General features: G+C 41.3%; 1 protein-coding gene across 1 annotated transcript; it reads left to right on the top strand.

The window, feature by feature from the left end:
- The first annotated feature begins 91 nt into the window (after nt 1-91).
- On the top strand, nt 92-25,830 carry MOGAT1 (monoacylglycerol O-acyltransferase 1). Its single transcript, XM_084891407.1, has 6 exons — nt 92-470; nt 11,715-11,893; nt 12,721-12,925; nt 16,703-16,877; nt 17,383-17,582; nt 24,944-25,830. The coding sequence occupies exons 1-6, from the start codon at nt 377-379 to the stop codon at nt 25,096-25,098; spliced, it is 1,008 nt and encodes a 335-aa protein (XP_084747533.1). The 5' UTR covers nt 92-376; the 3' UTR covers nt 25,099-25,830.
- Nucleotides 25,831-26,066: the final 236 nt, after the last annotated feature.

Raw genomic sequence — 26,066 nt, 5'->3', positions numbered from 1 at the left:
GTGGCAGGAGCTCCGCGGCCGGGCTGTGGCGGGCAGCCAGCTTCTCCTTCTCGGCGTCCCCGGTGCCCCACGCGGAGCGCTGTCCGGGCTCCAGGACGCGCCAGCCAATGCGCCCGGGGCGCGCCAGCTGCTCCGGGGCCCGGGCGCGCTTGATTGGCAGCCCCCAGCCTCGGCCCCGGCGCGCCCTCCCACCCAAGACAAAGTCCAGCCCCCGTCCGCTCCGGCGCCACCACCGCCACCGCCTCCTCCTCTTCCTCCTCCTCCCCGCCCCGCGGGTACCCGCGCGGACCCGCTCGGACCGCGCACTTGCCGCCGGCGCTGCAGGGCAGCGAGGTGCCAGGGGCCGCAGTACGCGCCGAGCTCGCCGGGCCGGACCATGAAGCTGGAGTTCGCGCCGCTCAACATCCCGCTGGCGCGGCGGCTGCAGACGGCGGCGGTGTTCCAGTGGGTCCTGTCCTTCCTGCTGCTCGGTAAGAACCCCGCGCGCCCCGGGCTGCCAGATCCGGGCCGAACACCGGGGTGCGTGCGGCTCCGTCTGCCCCCTCCTCCCCGACAGTCCTTGTCTGAGGACCCTGCAGCTCTCTTCCTTCCCCGGGGAGCCAGAACGGACAGGTCAAAGAGGGCGTTTGGAGCTGTCTTGGAACTCCTCTTCGCTGTCTCTCCCCACGTGAACCTCCTGGGGAATGACTGCCAGCTTTATTTTTCCCTGGGCTTTTTTTTTTTTTTTTTTTTTTAAGCCGAGGTGTACTTTACCTATAATAAAAGACATAGGTTATAAGGGTACGGCCCAACGAATGTTGGCAAATGCATACACTCAGGTGTAACCACGACCCAACGGAGCTGGAGACCATGGCACCTGAGCCCCTCATAAATGGAAAAGCAATGCCCAGGTTTTTCACACCTGATTCCTTCCTCTCCCCACCCTCATGACAAATAGCCGTGTTGGCTTTTCCGTGTTTGAGACCTTCTGGATACAAAGAGGACTGTTCCACAGTTGGGTTGGGTTGGGTTGGGTTGGGTGGCCTCTGTCTGCAAATAATTCCACCCAGGAGTGTGTTCTGACCCGTTCCCAAGTTAAGCTCGCAGGAAAACGCACTGGAGGCAGGCTTGGAGGACAAGGAGGGGGGCCTTACCCGAGCGCTTTTTGTCGGCATATTTGTTCTGCTTTGGAGAAATGGGGGATGGTATGAGAGGAGAAAGAAATTAGTAGAAACTTCAACTCTCGAGGCTGCCATCATTTGCACGCTGTAAGATCAGATCATGGGTTGCACACTGCTGAGGCTGCAATAATAGTAACAGCACTAGTAAACTCATTGCTCCGGAGAGCTTTACGCTTTTGAACCACTTTAGAAAGTGGTTCCCAGTCCAAGGAGCTTCAAGCATATGGACACCCAGGCTCTATCCCTAGGATTTCTAACGCTTTTGTTTCAGAATGGAGCTCATGCATCATACACAGGGGTATGCAGCAGTAGGCTTACAGGTGTAACACAAGTAAATGATACAATAATTAATAAATAATAATGCAAACATAAACTCGTGTACTCACAACTGTAAAGCTATTATGCAATATATATATATATATAAATTTATATATTTAAAAATAAAAATATATATTAACAAACTCTGAGTGTGGTGTGCAGCAAGAGTTTACTGAAAGAAAGAAAAAAAGGATATTCAAAACATTAAGTCCTCACAGGCCAGACAGAGAGGATTGATACCATTACATTCCATTTTGCTCCTGGCCAAAGGACTATGAAGATAATAACAGACACACTTTGGGGGGTGGGGGTGGGGGGTGGGAACACGCTTAGTGTGTGCCAGGCCCCATTCTGGCACCATATAGTATTGACCATGTCATCTTCACAGCAACTCTCCTTTGTAAGGACTGTTCATACCTGCACTTGTTTTTTATTTTAATATATATTTATTTTATTGATTTCAGAGAGGAAGAGAGAAGAGAGAGAAACATCAATGATGAGAGAGAATCATTGATTGGCTGCTTCCTGTATGCCCCACATTGGGAATAGATCCTGCAACTCAGGCATATTCCCTGACTGGGAATCGAATTGTGACCTTCTGATTCGTAGGTCAATGCTCAAACACTGAGCCACACTGGCCAGGCCCCACACTTGTTTTATAGCACTTGTATAGATGAGGGAACTAAAAGGTGAAATAAATTGTTCAAGGTCACACAGTTAGTCAGAGGTAGGAGGAGCTTGATGCAAACTCAAGTATTCTACCCCAAGTCCTTGCTTTAACCCCTGTGCACTCAGTGTAGTGGCTTGAATTTGGAGACTGAATTGCTTGCTGATCAATCATCACATCTCTGATAGTACACTCATGACGCTTGTCATTGCTTGTATTTGTGTATGTCTGTGGTTACTTGAGAAAGGTCTGTCTTGCTATCCTTATCCATAAGCTCAGTGAGGGAGCCCCTAACACATGCCTCACCCATGGGAGGTAAGAAATAAATATGCGTTGTATGCCTCTGCTTTGTCACCCAAAAGGGAAGCTATTCAACTCACAGGTTCCTTTTTTTTTTTTCTTTCTTTCTTTTAAAGATTTTTAAATTGATTTTTAGAGAAAGCGGAAGGAAGAGGGAAGGAGATAAAGAGAAACATAGATGTGACTCCGATTGGCTGTTTCCTGCATGCCCCCACTTGGGATTGAGCCTGCAACCTGGGCATGTACCCTGACCAAGGATCAAACTGGGGACCTCTTGGTGCATGGGACCACGCTTAACCAACTGAACCACACTGGCCAGGGCTAGTGAAACCTTTTTTAAAAATATGTTTTATTGATTTCAGAGAGGAAAGTTGAGTGAGAGAGAGATAGAAACATCAGTGATGGGAGAAAATCATTGATTGGCTGCTTCCTGCACACCAGCTACTGGAGATCGAGCCTGGAGCCTGGGCATATGCCCTTGACTGGAATTGAACCCCCGGACCCTTTAGTCCACAGGCCAGTGCCCTATTCACTGAGCCAAATCGGCTAGGGCTAGGTGAAACCTTTTTGACATGACCTCTTCCTACTTGCTGCTTTGTGCTTCGCGTTGCATTATATTAGGATGCACATAATGCCTACTTCTATTATTAGGGTCTAGGGTGATCAGGTAAGATGTAATCTGAGAGATGGTAATTGGCTAGTTGCAAACAAAAGTTCCCCCTTTACTTAGTAGTCTAAGTCCCTATTTAAATGATTCTTGCCTGAATTAACTGTTTTATTTGGACTGCAAAAAAATGGTAGCTTACTTATTCTTTCTTTTATTCATCACATATTAACTAAAATTTATGCAAGACTTCCTTCCCTCTTTTAGAGTCAGTTGACAAACCTACAATTCAGTTCTTCTAGGAAGAGTAGGATAAAAGCTGGCTTAGTTCTTTCTACTTAACTATAACAGTTTTAAAATATATGTTTTTATTGATTTTTAGAGAGAGAGGAAGGGAGTGTGAGAAAAAACATTGATGTAAGAGAGAAACATTGATTGCCTCCTTCATGGACCCCAGCTGGGGGTCAAACCCACTATCTGAGCATGTGTCCTGACTGAGAATTGAACCGGTGACCTTTTGGTGCATGGGACAATGTTCAACCAGCTGAGCCACATCAGCCAGGGCAGTTTTTTTTTGTTTTTTTTTAAAAATATATTTTATTGATGTTTAACAGAGAGAAAGGGAGAGAGATAGAGAGCTAGAAACGTCGATGAGAGAGAAACATCAACCAGCTGCCTCTTGCACACCTCCCACTCAGGATGTGCCCCCAACCAAGGTACATGCCCTTGACTGGAATCGAACCTGGACCCTTCAGTCCGCAGACCGATGCTCTACCACTGAGCCAAACCGGCTTCGGCAGCCAGGGCAGTTTTAAAGCAAGAAGTTGATATAATAGCTAGTTCTAATAGTGAAAGGGGGGATTTTATTAACTATATATTAAAATCTCTAAATCAAAATCTTATAATACACTTTTCTTCCACTATCAGGAAATGAGCCCGTTATTGGCCATTGGGTTTTCTTTTTCTTTTTTTTTTTTCTTTTATTAAATATATTTTATTGATGTTTTACAGAGAGGAAAGGAGAGGGATAGAGAGCTAGAAACATCGATGAGAGAGAAACATGGACCAGCTGCCTCCTGCACACCCTCCACTGGGGATGTACCCGCAACTAATGTACATGCCCTTGACCGGAATTGAACCTGGGACCTTTCAGTCCGCAGACTGACGCTCCATCCACTGAGCCAAACCGGCTTCGGCACCTTTGGGTTTTCTTAACAAATAGTAAAATGTTTCATTTGGTCATGAAACCAAACATTGTTTCTTTGAGATCAATGTTAAGTATGGGTCCTCCAATCTTATGATACTGTATTAGTTTTAGGTGTGCAATATAATGATTGAATATGTGTATATATATTGAAAAATGATTACCACAATAAATTTAGTTAGTATGAGTCATCACACATAGTTATAATTTTTTTCCATGTGATGAGAACTTTTAAGATTTACTAGCAACTTTCGCCAAAACCGGTTTGGCTCAGTGGTAGAGTGTCGGTCTAAGGACTGAAAGGTCCCAGGTTCGATTCCTGTCAAGGGCATGTACCTTGGTTGCAGGCACATCCCTGGTAGGGGATGTGCAAGAGGCAGCTGGTTGATGTTTCTCTCTCATCGACGTTTCTAGCTCTCTATCTCTCTCCTTTCCTTTCTGTAAAATATCAATAAAATATATTAAAAAAAAGATTTACTAGCAACTTTTAACTATGTACAATAATACTATAGTATTGTTAACTATAGTCATCTTGCTGTACGTTACAGCTCCAGGAGTTATTTATCTCATAACTGGTAGTGTGTACCTTTTGATTCCTTCATTCCTACTGCCTACCCCACCCATCCCTGCCTCTGGCAAGCACTAATCCATTCTCTATATCTCTGAGTAAGATAATTTTTTTTAGATTTCATATATCAATGAGATCATACACTATTTGCTTTTCTCTATGGGCCTTAGTCCACTACCCTAATACACTCTGGGTCTATTTATGTTGTCACAAATGGCAGGCTTTCCTTTTTTATGGCTGAATAATATTTCCAGTGTGTGTGTGTGTATCACATTTTCTTTATCTGTTCTTCCATCAATGGACATTTGGGTTGTTTCTATGTTTGGCTTTTAGGGTACAGATATCTTTAAAAAAATTTTTAAATTTTATTGATTTTTTTTACAGAGAGGAAGGGAGAGGGATAGAGAGCTAGAAACATCAATGAGAGAGAAACATCGACCAGCTGCTTCCTGCACAGCCCCCACTGGGGATGTGCCTGCAACCAACGTATATGCCCTTAACCGAAATCGAACCTGGGATCCTTCTGTCCCCAGACCGAAGCTCTATCCACTGAGCTAACCGGGTTTCGACATCTTTTCAAGAGAGTGATTTCATTTCCTTCAGATAAATATCTAGAAATGGGATTGCTGGATCACCTATGATCCAATCTTAATATTCCAAAAATAAAAACATTACTTACTAACTTGCAGACTACCAACCTGCTGACTGAAAAGTAGCAAATTGAAAAAGAGAGCCAACATTTATTGACTATCTTTAACCTACGACCCCACATGTCACAGATTATAAGTTTATTTTTCTAAATGAGGAAAACTGAAGTTCAAGAGGTTAAATGTCTTGCCTAAGACCACATGGGTGGGATCATGATGTTTTATTGAATGGGTCTATTTATTTACATATTTATTTAAGCACCCTTACTGAGATACAGAGGTAAACTGCACCTATTTAAAGTGTACACTTTGACAACTTGTGATATAAGAAGCCATCACCACAGTTAAGATAGTGAATATAGCCATGATCTCTAAAGGTTTCTCATATCCCTTTTGTAATCTCTCCAAGCATCCACTGGTATGCTTTCTGTTATGCAGATTAATTAGTTTGCATTTTCCAGTGTTTTATCTAAAAATGGAGTCAGATCATATGTATTCTTTTTTTAAATATATTTTATTAATTTTTTTACAGAGAGGAAGGGAGAGGGATAGAGTTAGAAACATCGATGAGAGAGAAACATTGATCAGCTGCCTCCTGCACACCCCCTACTGGATATGTGCCCACAACTAATGTACATGCCCTTGACCTTCAGTCCCCAGGTTTAACTTTTAAAGAAACTTGCCAAGCCCTGGTCAGGGTGGCTCAGTTGGCTGAGCATCATACCATCCATCAAGAGGTCACTTTCCAGATTGCAAGCTTGATCCCCAGTAGGGGGTGTGCAGGAGGCAGTTGATGGATGTTTCTCTCTCTTCCTTCCCTTTCTCTTTTTCTAAAATCAAAAAAACATATTTTTAAAAATTCTTTATAAAGAAATTGCAGCCCTGGCTGGTTTGGCTCAGAGGACAGAGTGCTGGTCTGTGGACTGAAGTATCCTGGGTTCGATTTCGGTCAAGGGCATATACCTTGGTTGTGGGCACATCCCCAGAAGAGGGTGTGTAGGAGGCAGCTGATTGATGTTTCTCTCTCATTGATGTTTCTAACTCTTTATCCCTCTCCCTTTCTCTCTAAAAAATCAATTAAAAATCTCTCATTTTTCTCTGAAATCAATTAAAAAAACTTTAAAAAAATGTATCAGTAATATAGTGATCTTATTTAATATGTAATTCATATTCAGATTTCCCTAATTGTCTTCAAATATTCATTTAAAACGAACAGTTCCTATACCTGTTACTTGTTCTTTAATCTTTTTAAGAGATTAAAAAAAAAAAAATAGTCCCAGCTTGTAGAATGTCCCACGGTTGGAGTTGCGTATTATGCTCTCATGATTAGAGTCAGAGTAAACATTTTGGGTAAGAAGACCAGCAAGGTGATGGGTATATTTTCCATTAAGTCATATTAAGAAGTTTGCATTATTTTGTGACTGTATTGCTCATCAGCAATACAAATGTAATGATTATGTGTATGCTATTCAAGTGGGCGGGGCATGGCAGCACTATTCACAGTAGCCAAAAGGCAGAAATAGCCCAAATGTGACCCACAGAAGAATGGATAAATTGCAATATACCCATACAGGGGAATATTCTTCACCCTTAAAAAGGAATAAAGTACTGGGATATGCTACAACATGGATGAACCTCAAAAACTTGATGTCTAGCCTTGGCGCAGTTGGTTGGAGCGTCAGCCTGTGCACCAAAAGGTGGAGGATTCAATTCCCAGTCAGGATACATACTCAGGTTGTGGGTTCAATCCCCATTTGGGATGTGCGCAGAAGGCCAATCAATATTTCTCTCCCTCTCTCTCTCTCTCTCTCTCTCTCTCTCTCTCAATCTCTCTCTCAATCTCTCTCTCTCTCTCTCTTCCCCTCCCTCTTTTTCTCTCTCCCTCTCTCTCTTCCTCTAAAGCAAGCATGTCAAATTCATGGCCAGTGGGCTGCATGCCTTTGCTGGCTGTGAGTTTCACATGCTTGCTTTAAAGTAAAAAACAAACAAACAAACAAACAAACAAAAACTTTTGATGTCTTCAAAAGGATATATATTGGATCATACAATTTATATAAAATGTCTGGGAGCAGTAAAACCATAGGTACAGAATGCAGATTGTTGGTTGTTGGGGTTAGGGGAGAGGAAAATAAGGAGTTATTGCTTAATGATACAAGGTTGATTTTGGAATGATGTTATATGAATTTTACCTCAATGAAAATTAGGGGAGGCAGGTTCCTCAATAGTTGGGAGAAAACCAAGTCTATGGGAGTGTAAAAGTAGAGACTGACCTGTGGCTTTTCATCCAGGATGTACCTAAGTCAAGGCAGCTGAAATTCAGGCCTTCGATGTAGCTTGGTTTGTGAATCTAGATAATCCTAGCAGGTATCAGCATCAGCTTTGAGAACTGTATAATATTAAATATATTAGAATACACTTCACATCTCTCTTGTCTCTTTGACCTCCAATTTAGAAGAATCATGTTACATTGGATTGCTTGATGAGATAAAAATAGAGGTGATCCCTTCACCTAGTTTTTGTAGGGTTTTCTAATTTCGATCCAATTTAGGATTAAGGGATTTAAAAATCTTTTTTAATACGATATGAAATAGAAAAGAATGTGTGCAATGTGTGGAGTGGGAGTTTAAATGAGAGCACCTCCTTTAGATAGTAAAATATTAAAGTGTATCAGGCGACAAAGATGTTCTGCTTAGCGCTCCAGTATTTGACTTACTACCCTATGGAAGTAAATAAAAAAGTGGAATTGTCTGCCTCCTGCACCACCGGTACTGGGGATTGAGCACACAACTCGGGCATGTGCCCTGAACGGAAGTGAAGGGACAAAGTTATTTTTAACAAAGCTGATAGTGGAAGGAGTTTTGGACACTAAAGTCAGCACTGAATTAGTGACTGCAGCACATAATAGCAGAGAAAGAGGCAATGGCACTCCTTTAAGTAATAGTAGCAGCTGGCATTTATTGAGCACTTACTATGCACCAAACCTTATGTCTTTATGCTCCCTCCCCTCTCATTGATATATTTCTCTTTTTAGAAACATTTTTCAGTGTAACATGTTGTATAGACATAAGAAGGAAATCTTTAGCTTAGGTTAATATATTACTTTAAGGCGTACATTCTTTTTTAAAAAAATATATTTTATTGATTTTTTACAGAGAGGAAGAGAGAGGGATAGACAGTTAGAAACATTGATGAGAGAGAATCATCAATCATTTGCCTCTTGCACACCCCCTACTGGGGATGTGCCTGCAACCAAGGTACATGCCCTTGACCGGAATTGAACCCGGGACCTTTCAGTCCGCAGGCCAATGCTCTGTCCACTAAGCCAAACCGTTTTCTGCAGGCATACATACTTGTTACTAATTACCCAAGCCAAGATTGGTCAGTTTTTGCATCATTAGGTGCATGAACAACTTGGATTTTACTCTGTCATTGTGAAATATTACAAGTAGCAATAGAGGAACTATGATAGAAAGAGTCCCTCCTATACTATTTCTATCTCTGGCAATAGAGTTCCTGCAAATGAAGTTTGTCACTAGAATGTGCCCCTGTATGGGCACATGAGTAATGGTTGCTCGGTCAAGGTGAACACCTGTTGTATCCCTCTGCATCACTCCTATGAGTGATGATCCTTCCTCCTTCCCTCCTATCTCCCCACCCACCCCCTGCCTCATCTCATGCCAATGGGAACTTTGAATTTAGGCAGATCAACCACTTATATATAATACGTGGCTTGGGCAATTCACTGAACCTCTCTAAGCCCCATCATCTCTTCTATGGAATGAACATTAAGAATACTATGGCTGTGGGAGAAACCAAGATGGCAGCATAGGTAAACATCTAAACTGCTGCCTCACACAACAATTTCAAAACTACAACTAAAAGACAAAACAGACATAATCCAGGACCACAGGAAGGCTGGCAGAGTGGAAATTCTATGACTAGAAGGAAAGAGAAAAGCACACTGAGACTCAGAGGAGCTGCAAAAGGTAGAGGGATAGAGACGCACGCGCGGAGAGGGCTGGCAACTAAGTACATGGCTGGCTTTCTCAATCGGGAGGGAGACAAAAGCTCCCGACTTCTCTGAACTCCAGTTCTAGGTGAGACTCTGGGGACTCAGACTCATTCGAGGAGAAACTGGACTGTCGGGCAGCAGGCGAAACTTGAGGACGGCCGAAACCGGTTTGACTCAGTGGATAGAGCATCGGCCTGCGACTGAAAGGGGTGTGCAAGAGGCAGCTGATAGATGATTCTCTCTCATTGATGTTTCTGACTCTCTATCCCTCTCTCTTCCTCTCTGTAAAAAATCAATAAAATTTTTTTTTTTTTTTTTAAAAGAAAGAAACTTGAGGGCGGCTTTCTCTCAGAGGTGCTTGTGACACTGATTGTAATCACTTGGGACAGTGATTACCGTGGGACATTGAGACTCAGGGGGTCCTTAGGGCAGGGCTGATGGGAAGCCATTGCTGAATGCTCCGCCCTGAGACTCCACCCCATCCAAGCTGAGCATAGAGACTTTTGCAAGTTTTGTCTCATAAGGATGTCTCCAGCACAGAAGTTCTCTCAGTGTAGACATAGCTGATACTCACAGCCAATTGGCCTGGAGGTCAATTCCTCCCAGTGATACCAACAACAATCAAGGCTTAACTAAAACAAAATTGTGTACACAGCCCACAAAGGGGTGCACCAGGAGTGTCCACCTCAGGTAACTGGGAGGCTGAGCCACTGGGCCCTATAGGACACCTAGCACAAAAAACCACTCTATCAATTTGGGGAAGCAGCCAAAATGTGGAGACAAAGAAACAGGTCATAAATGACAGAAATGGAGGAAAGCAAATGACTGGATATAGAGTTCAAAACCATGGTTATAAGATTTTTCAAGAATTTTCTATAAAAGGATGATAAATTTAATGAGACTCTCGAGGATATGAAAAAGGACCATCTAGAAATTAAGCATACAGTGACTGAAATAAAAAATAATATACAGAGATCCAACAGCAGACTAGAGGATGAAAAGAATCAAGTTAAAGATTTGCAATACAAAGAAGCAAAAAACACCCAACCGGAAAAGCAAAAATAAAAAAGAACCCAAAAATATGAAGATAGTGTAAGTACCCCCTTGGACAACTTCAAGCGTACCAACATCAAAATCATCCAGAAGAAGAAAGAGAACAAGATACTGAAAACCTATTTGAAGAAATAATGACAGAAAACTTCCCCCACCTGGTGAAAGAAATAGACTTACAAATCCAAAAAGTGCACAGAACCCCAAACAAAAGGATCTAAAGATGACCACACCAAGACACATCATAATTAAAGTGCTAAGAGCAAAAGACAAAGGGAGAATATTAAAAGCAGCAAGAGAAAAACAGTAGTTACCTACAAGGGAGCACCCATACAATTGTCAGCTGATTTCTCAACAGAAACTATGCAGGCCAGATGGGAGTGGCAAGAAATATTCAAAGTGATGAATAGAAAGAACCTACAACTAAGATTACTCTACCTAGCAAAGCTATCATTCAGAATTGAAGGTCAGATAAAGAGCTTCACAGATAAGAAAAAGCTAAAGGAGTTCATCACCACCAAACCAGTATTATATGAAATGCTGAAAGGTATTCTTTAAGAAGAGGGAGACAAAGAAAAAGGTAAAGATAAAAATGATGAACAACAACAAATACATAGCTATCAACAAATGAATCTAAAAATCAAATGAATAAAAAATCTGATGAACAGAATAAACTGGTGAATATAATATCTAGAATCAGGGCATAGAAAGGGAGTGGACTGACAATAATCGGGGGGAAGGGATGTTGGGGATACGGGAAGAGACTGGACAAAAATCGTACACCTGTGGATGAGGACAGTTGCAGGGGAAGGTAAGGACAGAGGGTGGGATGGAAAACGGGTGGAGGGGAGAAACGGGGAGGGGGGAGAGGGGGAAAGAAGAGGAACAATTGTAATAATCCGAACAATAAAGATTTATTTTAAAAAAAGAATTCTATGGCTGCTTCATTGATACCAGGGATCTATGAAGATTAAGTGGAAATATTTTGGCTTAATACGCAATACAATACTTGGTATATAGTAAATATCCAATACTATGTCATTGTCATCTTGTTTTATTACCCACTTGAACTGAGGCTCAGTTTAACACCCTTTGTATGTATTAAATCTCCCTCCATGGGCCAGTGATTGGACAAGAGGGAGCAGATGCTAACCCTGATTCCTGAGGGCTTCCCTTTCTTACAGCGGAGGTGTGCATTGGAATCCTCTTGCTCCTGATCTTATACAACTACTGGTTCCTGTACATCCCTTACTTGACATGGCTCTACTTTGACTGGCGTACTCCAGAGCAAGGAGGCAGGCGATCCAACTGGGTCAGAAGCTGGGCCGTTTGGAAGCACTTTAATGACTACTTTCCAATTCATGTGAGTAGACTTGTTTTATATAGTAGTATGATTTTGAGCTTGAAGAAGAATGAAAAAATTTCATTACATATATTTCTCTTTTTTAATATCTTTTTATTGATTTCAGAGAGGAAGGGAGAGGGAGAGAGAGATAGAAACATCAGTGATGAGAGAGAGCCATTGATTGGCTGCCTCCTGACTGCTCCCCACTGGGGATCGAGCCCACAACTGGGGCATGTGCCCTTGATCAGAATTGAACCTAGGATCCTTCAGTCTGCAGGCTGATGCTCTATCCACTGAGCCAAACCAGGTAGGGCTATTACATATATTTTAAGTTTTTCCTCTTTTAGAGGGAGAAAGCCTACAAATCAGCCCAAGTTACTAAGTAGACTATAAGCTAAGTTAAAACTTAGGCTGTTGTGAGGGGCTCTGAGCTCAGGAAATAGTTAAGAATTTGGGGAGCAGTTTTAACCCAGGGAATGAAAACAAGTCATATTCTCCATTTCCTTTTTAACATTTTTTCACTTCTTTTTAAAAAAAATCTTCAACCAAGGATATTTTATTCCATCCTTGGGTGGAGGGGAAGAAAAAGAGAGAAAGCAACATCGATGTAAGATAAATACATCGATTGGCTGCATGGATCAAACCACAACCCAGCTACCTGCCCTTGATTGCGAATCAAACCTGGACCTTCAGTCCACAGAAAGATGCTCTAACCACTGAGCAACTAGCCATGGCTCATATCCTCTTGACATAATTATTAGTCATTTAGTTTCTTCCTGGAAACTAGTCAGGGAACTTTTTTTTTTTTTTTTTTTTTTTAAATCCTCAATGTAAATGTGTTGTAGCTCATCAAAACTAGTGATTTGGATCCAAGTCACAACTACATATTTGGGTTTCACCCCCATGGAGTGCTTGTGGCCGGAGCCTTTGGAAATTTTTGTACAAATTATTCCGACTTCAAGAAGCTCTACCCAGACTTTACTGCATATCTCCATGTGCTTCCGATTTGGTTCCGGTGCCCTCTCTTCCGAGAATACCTGATGAGCAGTGGTAAGTAAAGGCAGATTGCTGTTTCTGCAATGTACTAGGAAGACAGGACTACACAGAATGCCCCTCCCTCCCCCTGCCCAACCCCGTTTTAGAGTCTTTATCCCAATCTGGCACTTTTCGGTTATTTCTTGCCTCTCTCACGGCACTATAAATGCCAGCACAGCACAGACTCTCCTTTTCTCTGTCCACCCACAGATCTAGGATACTGCCTGGAATTTAGGGATGTTCAATAGATGTGAATTTAATGAAAGAATAAATTGATGAGTCTATTTTATGATCCCAGATGTGGTAGAGAGAATCAAATAAGTGGTAAATGGCAGCGTTGGAAAAGTGCCTGAGATACTTTTATTGATATTAGAGATGAAAAATGTCCTCTGATGTCTCTTGAAGTAATGGCAGTATTAAACTAAACATAATCTGCTATCTTTTCCTTCCCAGGTTAAATATAATGGGTCAGAAATAGGAGTGCATTACTAGTGGAAGATTTTTTGATTAGTGAAGCTGTAATTCTACCAATTATGAGAATAAATCTGAAATGCTATAAAGATACAATATGAATGTGTACAATAGCTCTCACTTGTGTCAGTAGCTCTCGCCTCAACTGAAGAGGCTCATTCTGTTTGGTTTTCCAATTTGACCAAATTATTAACTAACCATAAGCTATAGTAACTGAGCAAGTGCTTCCTGTTTATGATCATTGTATAGGTTAATTATTATTGTCTTTGCATTTCTTGGATATAAAGGAAAGTGAATAGTCTTTTTTTTTTTAATTTCAATTTCAGGATCAATAAGTGGCATATTCAAAGATAGAATTTTCCATGGTCTTCCAGGTTTTCATTACTTCCTATTAATCTATCAATTCTCTGTTGTCATAAATACGGGGTAGGAGTCACTCAGCACTGAAGAACCAGGATCAATGGCTGGATTTTTAGGTTCTGTTTATGGACCTTCGCCCATATGGCCCTGGGCTCTCTGTCCAGTCTAGATTGCCTGTGGCCTCTAGGGGGTGCAATAAAACCCCCAAAATACTATAGAGGAAAAATACCAGTATCCCTTCTTTTCAGAGTTGTGCAGACATCGGTTTAGAATTTTTTTCCTTTTTATTGAATTTATTAGGGTGACAGTTAATGAAATCATATGTTTCAGGTGTACAATTCTATAATACATCATTTGCATAATGTATTAAGTGTTTACCACCCAAGTCAAGTCTCCTTCCATCACCATTTATCCCCCCTTTACTTTCTCCTACCTCCCCCATCCCCTTTCCCTCTAGTAATCACCATAATATTGTCTGTGTGTAGAAGGGTTCCCCCCACTTTAATCCCTTCACCCTTTTCACGCGATCTACACCCTCTCCCCCTTGCCCCTGTCTCCTCCCTTTTGACAGTTGTCAGTCTATTCTCTATCTATGAGTCTGTTTCTATTTTGTTTGTTAATTTCCATTTGGGATAGCTGGTTGGACCTGGAGAGCATTATGCTAAGTGAAATAAGCCAGTCAGAGAAAGAGAAGTACCATATGATTTTACTCGTGTGGAATCTAATAAACAAAATAAACTAACAAATTAGAGTTTCATAAAAAAAATTAAAGGGAAGCTTTAAAAATTTCAAAAAAAAAAAAAAAAAAAAAAAGCACAGAAAGATATTTACAGTAAATAGCTGCTGATTCAAAGTATAGCCATAGGTGAGTTTGAATAGCGTAATTGAGAGCTGGTGTGGCAAATTCATGGCACAACAGATGCAGGTGCACCTTGTCTGTTGCATGTCAGATACAAATAATCAACCATAGAGTCTTTGTCCATGTGGTGCCTCCACAGCCACTGCCATTTACTGGAGTTGGCATCTGAGATGAGACGTGTCTATCACTGGCTTATGACACCATGAGACCTTTTCCTTTGCTATAACCTAAGATCGTGGTCAGCAAACTGCGGCTCACAACCCACATGCAGCTCTTTGGCCCCTTGAATGTGGCTCTTCCACAAAATACCACGGCCTGGGCGAGTCTGTTTTGAAGAAGTGGCGTTAAAAGAAGTTTAAGTTGAAAAAATTTGGCTCTCAAAAGAAATTTCAGTTATTGTATTGTTGATATTTGGCCCTGTTGACTAATGAGTTTGCTGACCACTGTCCTAAGATATTCCAAAAACAAAATAAATGGTACATTTGCACAATGGAATACTACTCAGCTGTAAAAAAAAAATAAAAATAAATAATAAATAAATAAATAAATAAAAATTAAAAAAGAAGGAAGTCTTATTTTTTGGGACAGTGTGGAGGGACCTGGAGAGCATTTTGCTAAGTGAAATAAGCCAGTCAGAGAATGACAAGTACCATATGATTTCACTTATGTGTGGAATCTAATGACAAAAATAAGCTAGCAAACAAAATAGAAACAGACTCATAGATACAGAAAACAGACTAACAGCTGTCAGGTTCTGGGTGAAAAGGTGAAGAAGGGATTAAGAAAAAATAAAAATAAAAAAGACAACAGTCTGGTGATTACCAGAGGGAAGGAGTCTTGACTTTGAGTGGTGAACGTACAATACAATATACAGATGATGCATTACAGAATTGTGCATTTAAAACATATATGATTTTATTAACCAATGCCACCACAATAAATTTAATTAAAAAATTTAAACACTAAAATAAAAATATGCAAACTTGTAGCCAGTGGAGATGCAAAGTTAGAGTCAATCCCTGCCAGAACCTGCTTCCCAGGACAGGCCTGGGTCCGAGGCTCTGTGCCTGCCTCAGTAGCTGCTGCTCTGGGTGTGAAAGACAGACGCATGTGCCAGACCTCAGGTAGTGAAGAACCAATAGGGTTTTAGGGATCCTTTGCTGTCAGATGCTTGTTTTGCTCTTACTCCTGAGATTTCTGTGGCTTCAGTCCTTTTCAGTCCTACCTCCCCCACACCCTTTCCCTCTAATAATCACCATACTGCCTCCAAACGCTTCCTCTTGGCTCATTTTGCTGAATAGGCACCCAGCCGCTGTCAGCCAGAGCACATTCTGTGTTTCAAGGCTCCTACTAAGGCTGGGCAGGTAGTGGAGGGCAGATCACAACAGGCTTATATGTCATGAGGAGGAATTTAGATTTTTATCTTGTAGGTAAGCCCCGGGAACTTGGGAGGGGTTTTGAGCAAAAGAGGGACCTGAATGGATTGTGCATGTTAGAAAGATCATTCAGAGAGGAGATGCATTAGAGGGAAGTGAGACTGGAGACTGTGGTGATAGAAGGGGCTTGCTGGAGTGATCAGGGAGAGGTGATGAGGACGCAGCTAGCATAGTGATCAAGGCAGGAGAAATATAAAAGAGGGGATTACTGTGAAAAGTAGTTGATAGAGTCAGTAATACTTAATGAAGGCAGCCAGCCTGTAGTAATATTGTCACCCTATAATCAGCATCTAGCAGGGTGTCTTGCTTGTAGCAGGTGCTCAGGAAATGCTTTTGAATGAACGAATATGGTCAACGTGGTGGCCAAGAAGAGGGGATTACATATGGGACTTGGTTTCTGACTTGAGTGACTTAGATAGATGATGTTCCATTCACCTGGATAGGTAACATTGGGCAAGGAACAACTCTGATGAGTGATTGAATTCATTGGGTTTGGAAACGTGGAATCTGAGGAGTTTCTGAGCTGTTGAGGTAGACAGAGTGTCCAAATGTAAGCCGTACTGGAAATCTTGTTAGATGTGCACTGATGCCATAGAATATTGTGATTAAGGTGTTTTCAATTTTTTAAAAGGATAATTAGTCACACCTTTTGTTTTATTCACCAAGGGCCAGTCTCAGTTTCCAAGAAAAGTCTGTGCTACGTGCTGAGCAAGGAGGGAGGTGGAAACATTTCAGTCATTGTCCTTGGGGGTGCAGAGGAATCCTTAGATGCCCATCCCGGGAAATTCACTCTGTTCATCCGCCGGCGGAAAGGATTTGTGAAAATTGCTTTGACCCAAGGGTGAGTGACTTTTCATTTTGGGTGACTGGGTCAGGGAAGGCAAGACATTATTAAATGAGCACGAGGAAGTAAAGTAATTTTTGTAGCCCTTAAAGACAGTCCTCCTTCTAATCGACATTTCCATAAAGGTAGCGCAAAGCTATGGCACCCACCAACTAAAATGCCTTTAAAAGCAAAGCAAACAGAAAAACATACCAGATGTCCAGCCAAATGAACAAAGGAACCATGGCCAAAACAACAGATGAAAAATCTTCCTGGAACCTTGATTTTCTATAGAATAATTTCCATAATCACTAGGCTGCTGAAGTGTCTCCCAAAGAATTTCAACTGTAAGTCAGTGTCAATGTATGGAACATGGAGTTAGTAGCATAGGTTGACTTGGGGACCTTAAATAACTGTTAGAGATCTGTTGCAGATCAATTGGACATTATCACATCTTTGCATCGTTTTCATTGAAACTTCTTATTCTTTCCTTTTTTGTTATTTTTATTTTTTTTATTTGCAGCGCCTATTTGGTCCCTGTGTTTTCTTTTGGAGAAAATGAACTATTTAAACAAGTTAGCAACCCTGAAGGCTCATTGCTTCGGACTGTGCAGGATAAACTACAGAAGATTATGGGGTTTGCTTTGCCACTGTTCCATGCCAGAGGAATTTTTCAGTACAATTTTGGCCTAGTGCCCTATCGGAAACCTATTCACACTGTTGGTATGTATTATACATCAAAGATTGATGCTAGTTTTTTTTTTTTTTTAAATCAATCTTTATTGTTCATATTATTATAAAGGTTCCTCATTTCTTCCCCCCTCCACCAGGTTCCCACCCCACCCTCCGCCCCCTCCCCATCCCCCATTGTCCTCATCCATAGGTGCACAGTTTATGTTCAGTCTCTTCCTCCCTCCCTTTCCCCGATAGTAAATCCCTTTTCAGATAGTAAATCAATTACTTAGCATTTTCTCATATCAATAATACCTCCACATGCCCAATGATACACTTCACACAAAAGACATTTCCAAATAGGTCAACCAGCCTCATCCAGGCCCCACCCAAGGCACTCACAGATCAACACCCCAGCCCTATACTAACTCAACACATCCAGATCTAAGCCTTCATCACTTGATTCAGCAGACCCTCAAGTTCCCACAAAAGTTTCCAGCCATGTCTGAGAGGCAGCCGTGGGGCAGGGGCAGGCGAGGAGCGAGCTGTTCCGGACCTGGCTGCTCCGGGCCTGGCCTCTGTTGCTCTGGTTCGTTCCACAACCAGCTGCTCCGGGTCTGGTCACTGCCGCTCCCGACCTAGTTGCTCTGAACTTGGCTGCTGCTGCTCCGGGCCTGGCCGCACTCGACCCGGCTGCTCTGGGTCCGGCTGCTCCGGGCCCAGCCTCTCCGGGCCTGGCCGCTCCCAGATGCTAGTTTTTTTTTAAAAAATATATATTTTATTGATTTTTACAGAGAGGAAGGAAGAGGGATAGAGAGCTAGAAACATCGATGAGAGAGAATCATCAATCAGCTGCCTCCTGCACACCCCCCACTGGGGATATGCCCAAAACCAAAGTACATGCCCTGGACCGAAATTGAACCTGGGACTTTTCAGTCTGCAGGCCGATGCTCTATCCACTGAGCCAAACCAGTTTCGGCAAGACTGATGCTTGTTAAAACAAGTAAAAGCATTATCTTACTTAGAGCATTATTTGTTATTATTGACTAAGGTGCTAATCCCAAGGAAAGTAGCTTTGAGTGAGAACTCCTTAAAATAACAATTCTATAGAAGTTATTTGAGCTTCATGTCCAGTATGCCTGTTATATATAAAATGACTATATTTTGTATTTGAGTGCGAATTGATGACTTCCAAGATCACTGTTCTTAAACTATAGGTAGAATACAATTTTAGAAATAAAATTTCTAGTCCTTTAGGATGAATCTATTTCTCTGTAGCAGCAGAGTATAACAGCAATTATTTGATGAAGTTACATTAATATATACAAGTTTTTGTATAAAAGATGTTTTCATCATGTTAGTATACATAGGTGTCAATTTCTATAGCAAGTGCATTCTTTTATTTATTTATTTATTTATTTATTTAATATATTTTATTGACTTTTTACAGAGAAGAAGGGAGAGAGAGGGATAGAGAGTTAGAAACATTGATCAGCTGCCTCCTGAATACTCCCCACTGGGTATGGGCCCACAACCAACGTACATGTCCTTGACCGGAATTGAACCTGGGACTCTTGAGTCTGCAGGCCAACGCTCTATCCACTGAGCCAAACCAGTTAGGATGCAAGTACATTCTTTTTATGCAACTTAGATATATTTATGTGTATCCTATTATAGACTGATTTTATTTTTTAAAGTTGCATGTTTAACCCAACCAGCATAGCTCAGTGGTTGAGCATTGACCTATGAACCAAGAGGTCATAGTTCAATTCCTGGTCAGGGAACATGCCCAGTTGCGGACTAGATGCCCAGTGTGGAGTGTGCAGGAGGCAGCCGATCAATGATTCTCTCTCACCATTGATGTTTCTATTGCTTTCTTTCTCCCCCTTCCTCTCTAAAGTCAATAAAAAATATATTTTTTTCAAAGTTGCATGTCTAGGGAAATAGAGGTGGGGGAGGAGGATGAGAGACCATGTTGATAAAATGGCTGAGTAATTAGCTCCTTAGGTTGAAAAGGAACTAGAGAGTTGGAAATGAGAAAGCTGAGTCAGGTGCTAATATCAGAATTAACCAAAATTATATACTTCATAGGAAACTGAAGTAAGAGTCCCACTATGGATAGCTCATTAACTAAAAATACAGATGTTTCTTTTTGGGTCTGTTTCATTAGAAAAGGATTTTATTACTGTTAGCTTACAAGAACTTAGCATTTCACATGCAGTCACATGACATTTTTAAAAGCTATATTTAACTCAAATGGAATGTTAGAAGATGTTGATCTGTTAATGTAATAGAAATACTGAGATAAGTTTAAGTCTGCAATTGTATTTTTCAGGATAAGCTAATTACATTTTTTGGCATATTGCTAATTAGTCATTTTGATATTTTATGTGCAAAATACTGTAGTTGGTATTTTTTGGGGGGGGCAGATATAAGGAAAATGGCAAGACATGCTTTTAGGAACTGGAAGTTTAATTAAGTGTAACACATATGTATCATGAAAGAAGTTGTGAATGTTCAAAGCAAGTATATTTTTCAGGTTAAATGATCATAGTTATTACCTGGTTGGCTTCAACATTTAAAAAATTTTATTCTTTTAAAAATTTTTATTGAATTGATTGGGGTGACATTGATTAATAAAATTAAATAGGTTTCAAGTGTACAATTATATAATATACGTCATCTGTAGATCATACTGTGTGTTCACCATCCCAAGTCAAGTTTCCTTTTAACACCATTTATTCCCCCTGTAAACATTTTTTTAAAAAGTAGTTTGTCATCGTCATAGACTGGTTACACTTCTACTGGCAAGTAATTAATTGATCAGTGGTCAAATGGAAATGACCAGATTCGCCGGAACCGGTTTGGCTCAATGGATAGAGCATCGGCTTGGGGACTGAAGGGTCCCAGGTTCGATTCCGGTCAAGGGCATGTACCTTGGTTGCCTCCCCAGTAGGGGGTGTGCAAGAAGCAGCTGATCGATGACTCTCTCTCATCGATGTTTCTAACTCTCTCTCTCTCTCCCTTCCTCTCTGTACAAAATCAATAAAATATATTAAAAAAAAAAAGAAAAAGAAATGACCAGATTCAAATTTGTTATCAAGACTAGAAAACTACAGCCTAGTTTTTACTCATGCCTGTGTCCGATGGGCTTCTCTTAAAGATTCAGGAAAAGGAAAGATTCCTTCAGCACGTTTATATTTACCCCTGAACAATTACGTCAGAAAGACCATTTCTTGTCGCTAGCATCTCAATTTTCACTATTACTTGAAATCTCTCAAAGCCCACGCCATGAATCTGAATGTTTCGAGGACTCAGCTGCCATGATCCGGTGGTGGTCCGGTGGGAGTCAGATGATTGAGAGCAGCCTGATGGTGTGAGCTAGACCCCCGGATGAGGTGTAGTTAAAGACTTGTGTAGTGACTTGAAATAATACAAGTTGAGGACAAGATTTTTACAACTAGAGTCCTGGGCATGAAATTTGTGTAGCAGGAGGGATCTTCAGCTTGGCCTGCACCCTCTCACAATCCAGGACCCTTTGGGGGATGTCTGACTGCGGGATCAGGCCTAAACCAGCAGTTGGACATCCTTCCTGCAATCCGGGACTGCTGGCTCCTAACCATTGACCTGTCTGCCTGCCTGATTGTCCTTAATCACTCTGCCTGCCTACCTCATTGCCCCTAACCACTCACTTGCCTGCCTGATTTCCCCTAACCCTTCTGTCTGCCTGCCTCATTGAGAGAATGAGTACTCAGAGAGATGCACCGGCTGCAATGGATGGGGGGGAGGAAGGGGAGGAGAAAGTGATAAATGATATTATTGAGACATTTGGTCAAGTTTGAATGTGGATTAAGTACAAAATAATATTGTGTAGAGGTTTGATTCCTTGGGTATGAAAATGGTGTTGTTATGTGGGACTGTTTTTGTTCTTACATGCTAAAATATATAGGGATGATTGAATGCTTATTGTCTACAATTTTAAAATGTTCCTACAAAAAATAAAAATAATAATACCTATATATATTCATATATCAGATTCATATACTTATTTTGGCAAACAGTTCAAAATTGGTGAGTCTAGAGGAAGAGTGTGCAAGTGATTTTGCATTATATTTTTTCTAGGATTGAAATATTTTAAAATAAAAATAGGTGGGGGGAAAAGGATAGGGAAGGGACATACTTTAAATAAAACTGGTTTGGAACCACTTGAGGACAAAAGTAGTCTATTATGTTTCAAGTCATATTTATACCTGATGGGGGGAAAAGCACATGAAGGGATTCTCTGAACTAGAAGGAAAGGAAGGGGAACCTTTAATTAAAATATTCATTGTAGAGATTAAAAGAGATCATGTTAAGGGGACCAGTATTGTGCCCTTTATGATGTATAAAGTGCTCAATAAATGTTCATGAGTGTGTGGTATGTGTGTGTGTGTGTGTGCATGGATACACACACACTTACATTGAGCATCTTTTAAGCCTTCACCATAGCCAGAAGTTGGACTTGAACCCAGGTTTCATCTGGCAGCCACATTTGGACTGTTCACAACCCTGCCCTGCCATGCAGCTCTCTGCCTGTCCTTTCTCTAGTGTGCAGCTGTGTAGCTTCTAGAGAGAGTAATTCCTGTGTGAGACCCCTAAGGAGAGAACTCTGTGGAGCTTTCATAACCACAAAAAAGCAGGACAGAGATTTCTTATTTTGAAAAATCTCCTTGCTGAGGCAATAATGCCCATTTTCTAATTTTTCTCCAGCTGTATATACAGTGGCCCACGTTCTTCATCTTTGATAAATACAGTGCAGCACTATAGAGGTTAGAGCGAGGCTGCTGTGGAAGCAACAGATGCATAAGTGACCTCGGATTGTTGGGTGGACTTGGAACACGGAGCAGGCGGGCATGCCAGCTATAAAAAGCACCGAAACATAAACAAGCGCTCTGGTTCCTGACTCTGCCACCAGTAGAAGTTGGGTGATTTTTTTCCAGGGCAAGGAGTTCTCTTTCCAAGAGCAGCCTGAGGCAGCTGGTTTTTCCATTGTGTCATAAAAAGAGAATTATGCAGCAGTTTGCCACTCACTTAGCTTTATGTTGAAAACATCTTTTTTTCTTCTCCTTAGTAGTAAACCTCTCCTTATTTGAGAGAGAGAGAATTCTGATCAGGGGACCCTCCTCAGATTTGCATATTTTGGTTCATTATCTTTGTCTTTATCCCTAAAAAGTAATTGAGAAAGATTTCTTACTCTGATCCAATTTGGGGGTCAGTTTTGTAATGAGGGGCAGGGATTGTTATGGCCAGATTATTATGTATTCAGAGATCACAGGTCATAATAAACTGGCCACTCAATGTATAATAAAACCACTAATAAGAAAAGGACAGAATTGAAGTTAACTGTGAGATAGCGCACAGAAAATAAGACTCAACTTCAGAATCCACAAGTCCTACGGTAATTAAAGCAAGCTGGGAACAATACACCACATCTCCTTAGGCGGCTGTGTCTCTTTATGTGTCCCCCACTCCCACACTGAATAGTTAGTTGCAATTGACCTCTGTCTGCGGGATAATTTCACTAAGAAAACAGAAGTTTTCCCATAAAATCAACAATTCACTAGGATAGTGGTCGGCAAACTGCGGCTCATGAGCCGCAGTATGCTGCTCTGTTGACTATTGAGTTTGCCGACCACTGCTAGGAGATTGACATGTAGGTTTTTCTCGCGTCCCCCCTCCCCCCAAACAAAAACAAAGTTCAGAACTCAAAGGAAGCTTCAGATTTCCCCTAACTGTACTCATATCCATGCATGTGAAAATCAAGGCTAGGCAGAAGTTGCCTGTTAGTCCAGTGTGCTTGCTGGTGAGCTAGCTCTAGGCCTGGTCCAGCCCGGTGCTTTCTACGCCTCGCCAGCTGCCACTTCCGCCCATGACCACAGTAGTCTCAGTGCATATTCCCAGCCACAACTCACAGCGTGACGGTTGTGTTTCTAGCGCTCCATGTTGAATTACAAAGGACTGATGTCTACTTTATAGAAATTTGACATCAAAATTATCAAAGAAAACTGTACATGAGCTTCTTGAGGCTATATCTGGTTTAAAAGTTAGCAGTTTGAGAATATTAATGTGTATATGTGTCATGGGATGACCCAGGATGGGCCAAAGGAAATATCCTTCTCTTTGAGTTCTGTTCTCTTACCGAAAGCCCAAGCTAATCAAAGGGAATAATCAGTTTGCTATCCAAGCTGGTCATTGAACATCCTGCACATTTTAAACTCTTGGCATCAGTAGCAGCATCATACCAGCAGAGGGCGCAGAGATTAGCAGAAAAGACACATGAGAGCAAAAGCCATGAGTAACTGTATTTTCTAAAGCTTGAGATAGGTTAGATTAAAGTTATTTATTATATAAATGGCTTTTAAAATACATATAGTAATTTCCAGGTTTTAAAAAATTAATTAGCTCGTCTTTAATTACATAGGTAAAACACTAATGTAGAAAATTTACACAGTACAGATAAAGTGAAAAGTTCCTTCAACTTCCTTCCTTGGGTTATCAGTCTCTCCAGACATTTTAAAACGTTTATAATGTATCTAGAAATATAATTTTTTTCATAAATGGGATCATATATTTTTCACTCCCCCCCCACTTATTACATTTTAGACATCTCTATGTGTGCATACATATATATTATTTTATTCTTTTAAATTGAAGTATAATTGACATTTTAGTACAATGTACTAACTTGATATTTGTGTATAATGCAAAATGATCTCCACAATAAGCCTTGTTAACATTTGTCACTATGCATAGTTACAAAAATATTATTTTACTTGAAAAAGTTACTGATGGGATTCCATTGAATGAATGTTCTATGGTTTATTTAATAATTTTTCTATTGAGACTTTTGGTTGTTTTCCCCCCCTCACTATTACTAACAGTGGATTCCTTATGATTATGTATGCTTTTTAGTATAGATATTTAGCTACGAAGATATATGTTCTCTGAATTTTTTTGGATAACATTAAACAGAGTCAGAGGAGAGGGCTGATGCCTCAGGATTCAAGACTTCACGGTCCCTCACAATAGGGGACTGTGGGCTGGCTGTCCGCTGTACCAGAGGAGGAATGCCGGTGACGCATACGCACAGCTGTGGCCTCTTCCCTCACAGCTGCGGGCAGCACAGTGGCTCACTTGACTCGAAGTCTGAACCACCAGGGAACTGACCATCCAGTGTCTGCCGGGAAGGGAAGTTCTTTAATTGTTGTCAAATGGGATGGGGTGACCACTGTCGGCAGCCAGTAAAATGAGAGAGGGCTTGGAGCTTGCGGGGATGATGGGTTCTGATTGCAAGATCTCTCCAGGGCTGCTCATGTGGTCTGGAGTGGAGTGGTTTTGGTTTCTTACGTCTGATGTGTCCTCTGTTTTTGCAGTTGGCCATCCAATCCCTGTTCACCAGACTCTGAACCCAACCCCAGAGCAGGTGGAGGAGCTGCATCAGACCTACATGGAGGAGCTCAGGAAGTTGTTTGAGGAGCACAAAGGGAAGTATGGCATCCCAGAGCACCACACGCTCGTGTTTAGATAACGGTCCTCTGAGAAGGCCGCAGGAGGCTGGGAGAATAAATATGTTACATCCGTTAATTTCGTTCCTTGACTATGGAATTAAATTTGCACCTGAAAAGTGTTATTTATGGCGACAGATGTTGATGTAGCTCTGTGATAAATAAAAACACAGTGTGTGATGATAGGACAAGGTTAGAGATGACTGTAAGTCTATTCATGACTTCCTCATTGAGGAAGATGAAATCATCTTACAGGTTCAGAAATGGTTTAGAGTTATTCACGTGCTAAAAAACAATTAGACCCTTGGGCTCAATATTACAATCATTTAAGGTGGTGTCTTCACTAAGTGTATTAGCAGTTATTCCATGCAGCTGGAACATTTAAGAGACGGCATGTAAAATAACTTGCCATATGGAGCTAGGAGAGATCATTAGCTTTTGTTGCTTGAACAGACCATTTTTTAGTGAATAATGTTACTTTTAAGACTTAGACCATTTGATCTGTTAGGTCATGCCAACCAACACATTTTTTCTTTTATTGTTTTTTTTGTTGTTGTTTGTTTGTTTGTTTTTTACCGAGAGGAAGGGAGAGAGATAGAGAGCTAGAAACGTCCATAAGAGAGAAACATCGGCCAGCTGCCTCTTGCACACCCCCTACCGGGGATATGCCCGCAACCAAGGTACATGCCCTTGACCGGAATCGAACCCGGGACCTTTCAGTCCGCAGACCGACGCTCTACCACGGAGCCAAACCGGTTTCGGCAACCAACACATTTTTATACAATGGGGCAGAATTGTTATGCAGTTTTCAGAGTAGGAAGAATCTACCATATGGAAATCCATGTGTAGGAGAGCATGTCTCCTCATTATTTATTCATGCTTCGAAATATTCATCCTTGTCATCTGCTAAGAAATATGTCCATTTTCTATAGAAAAAGGAGGAAGACACACTTTGCTGTATGTTTTATGACATTGTAATTGTGGAAGGTTT

This window comes from Pipistrellus hanaki (assembly GCF_964339955.1).
Source record: "Pipistrellus hanaki genome assembly, chromosome: 8".
Classification (NCBI taxonomy): Eukaryota; Metazoa; Chordata; class Mammalia; order Chiroptera; family Vespertilionidae; genus Pipistrellus; species Pipistrellus hanaki.
This window is presented reverse-complemented; position numbering and strand designations above follow the sequence as displayed.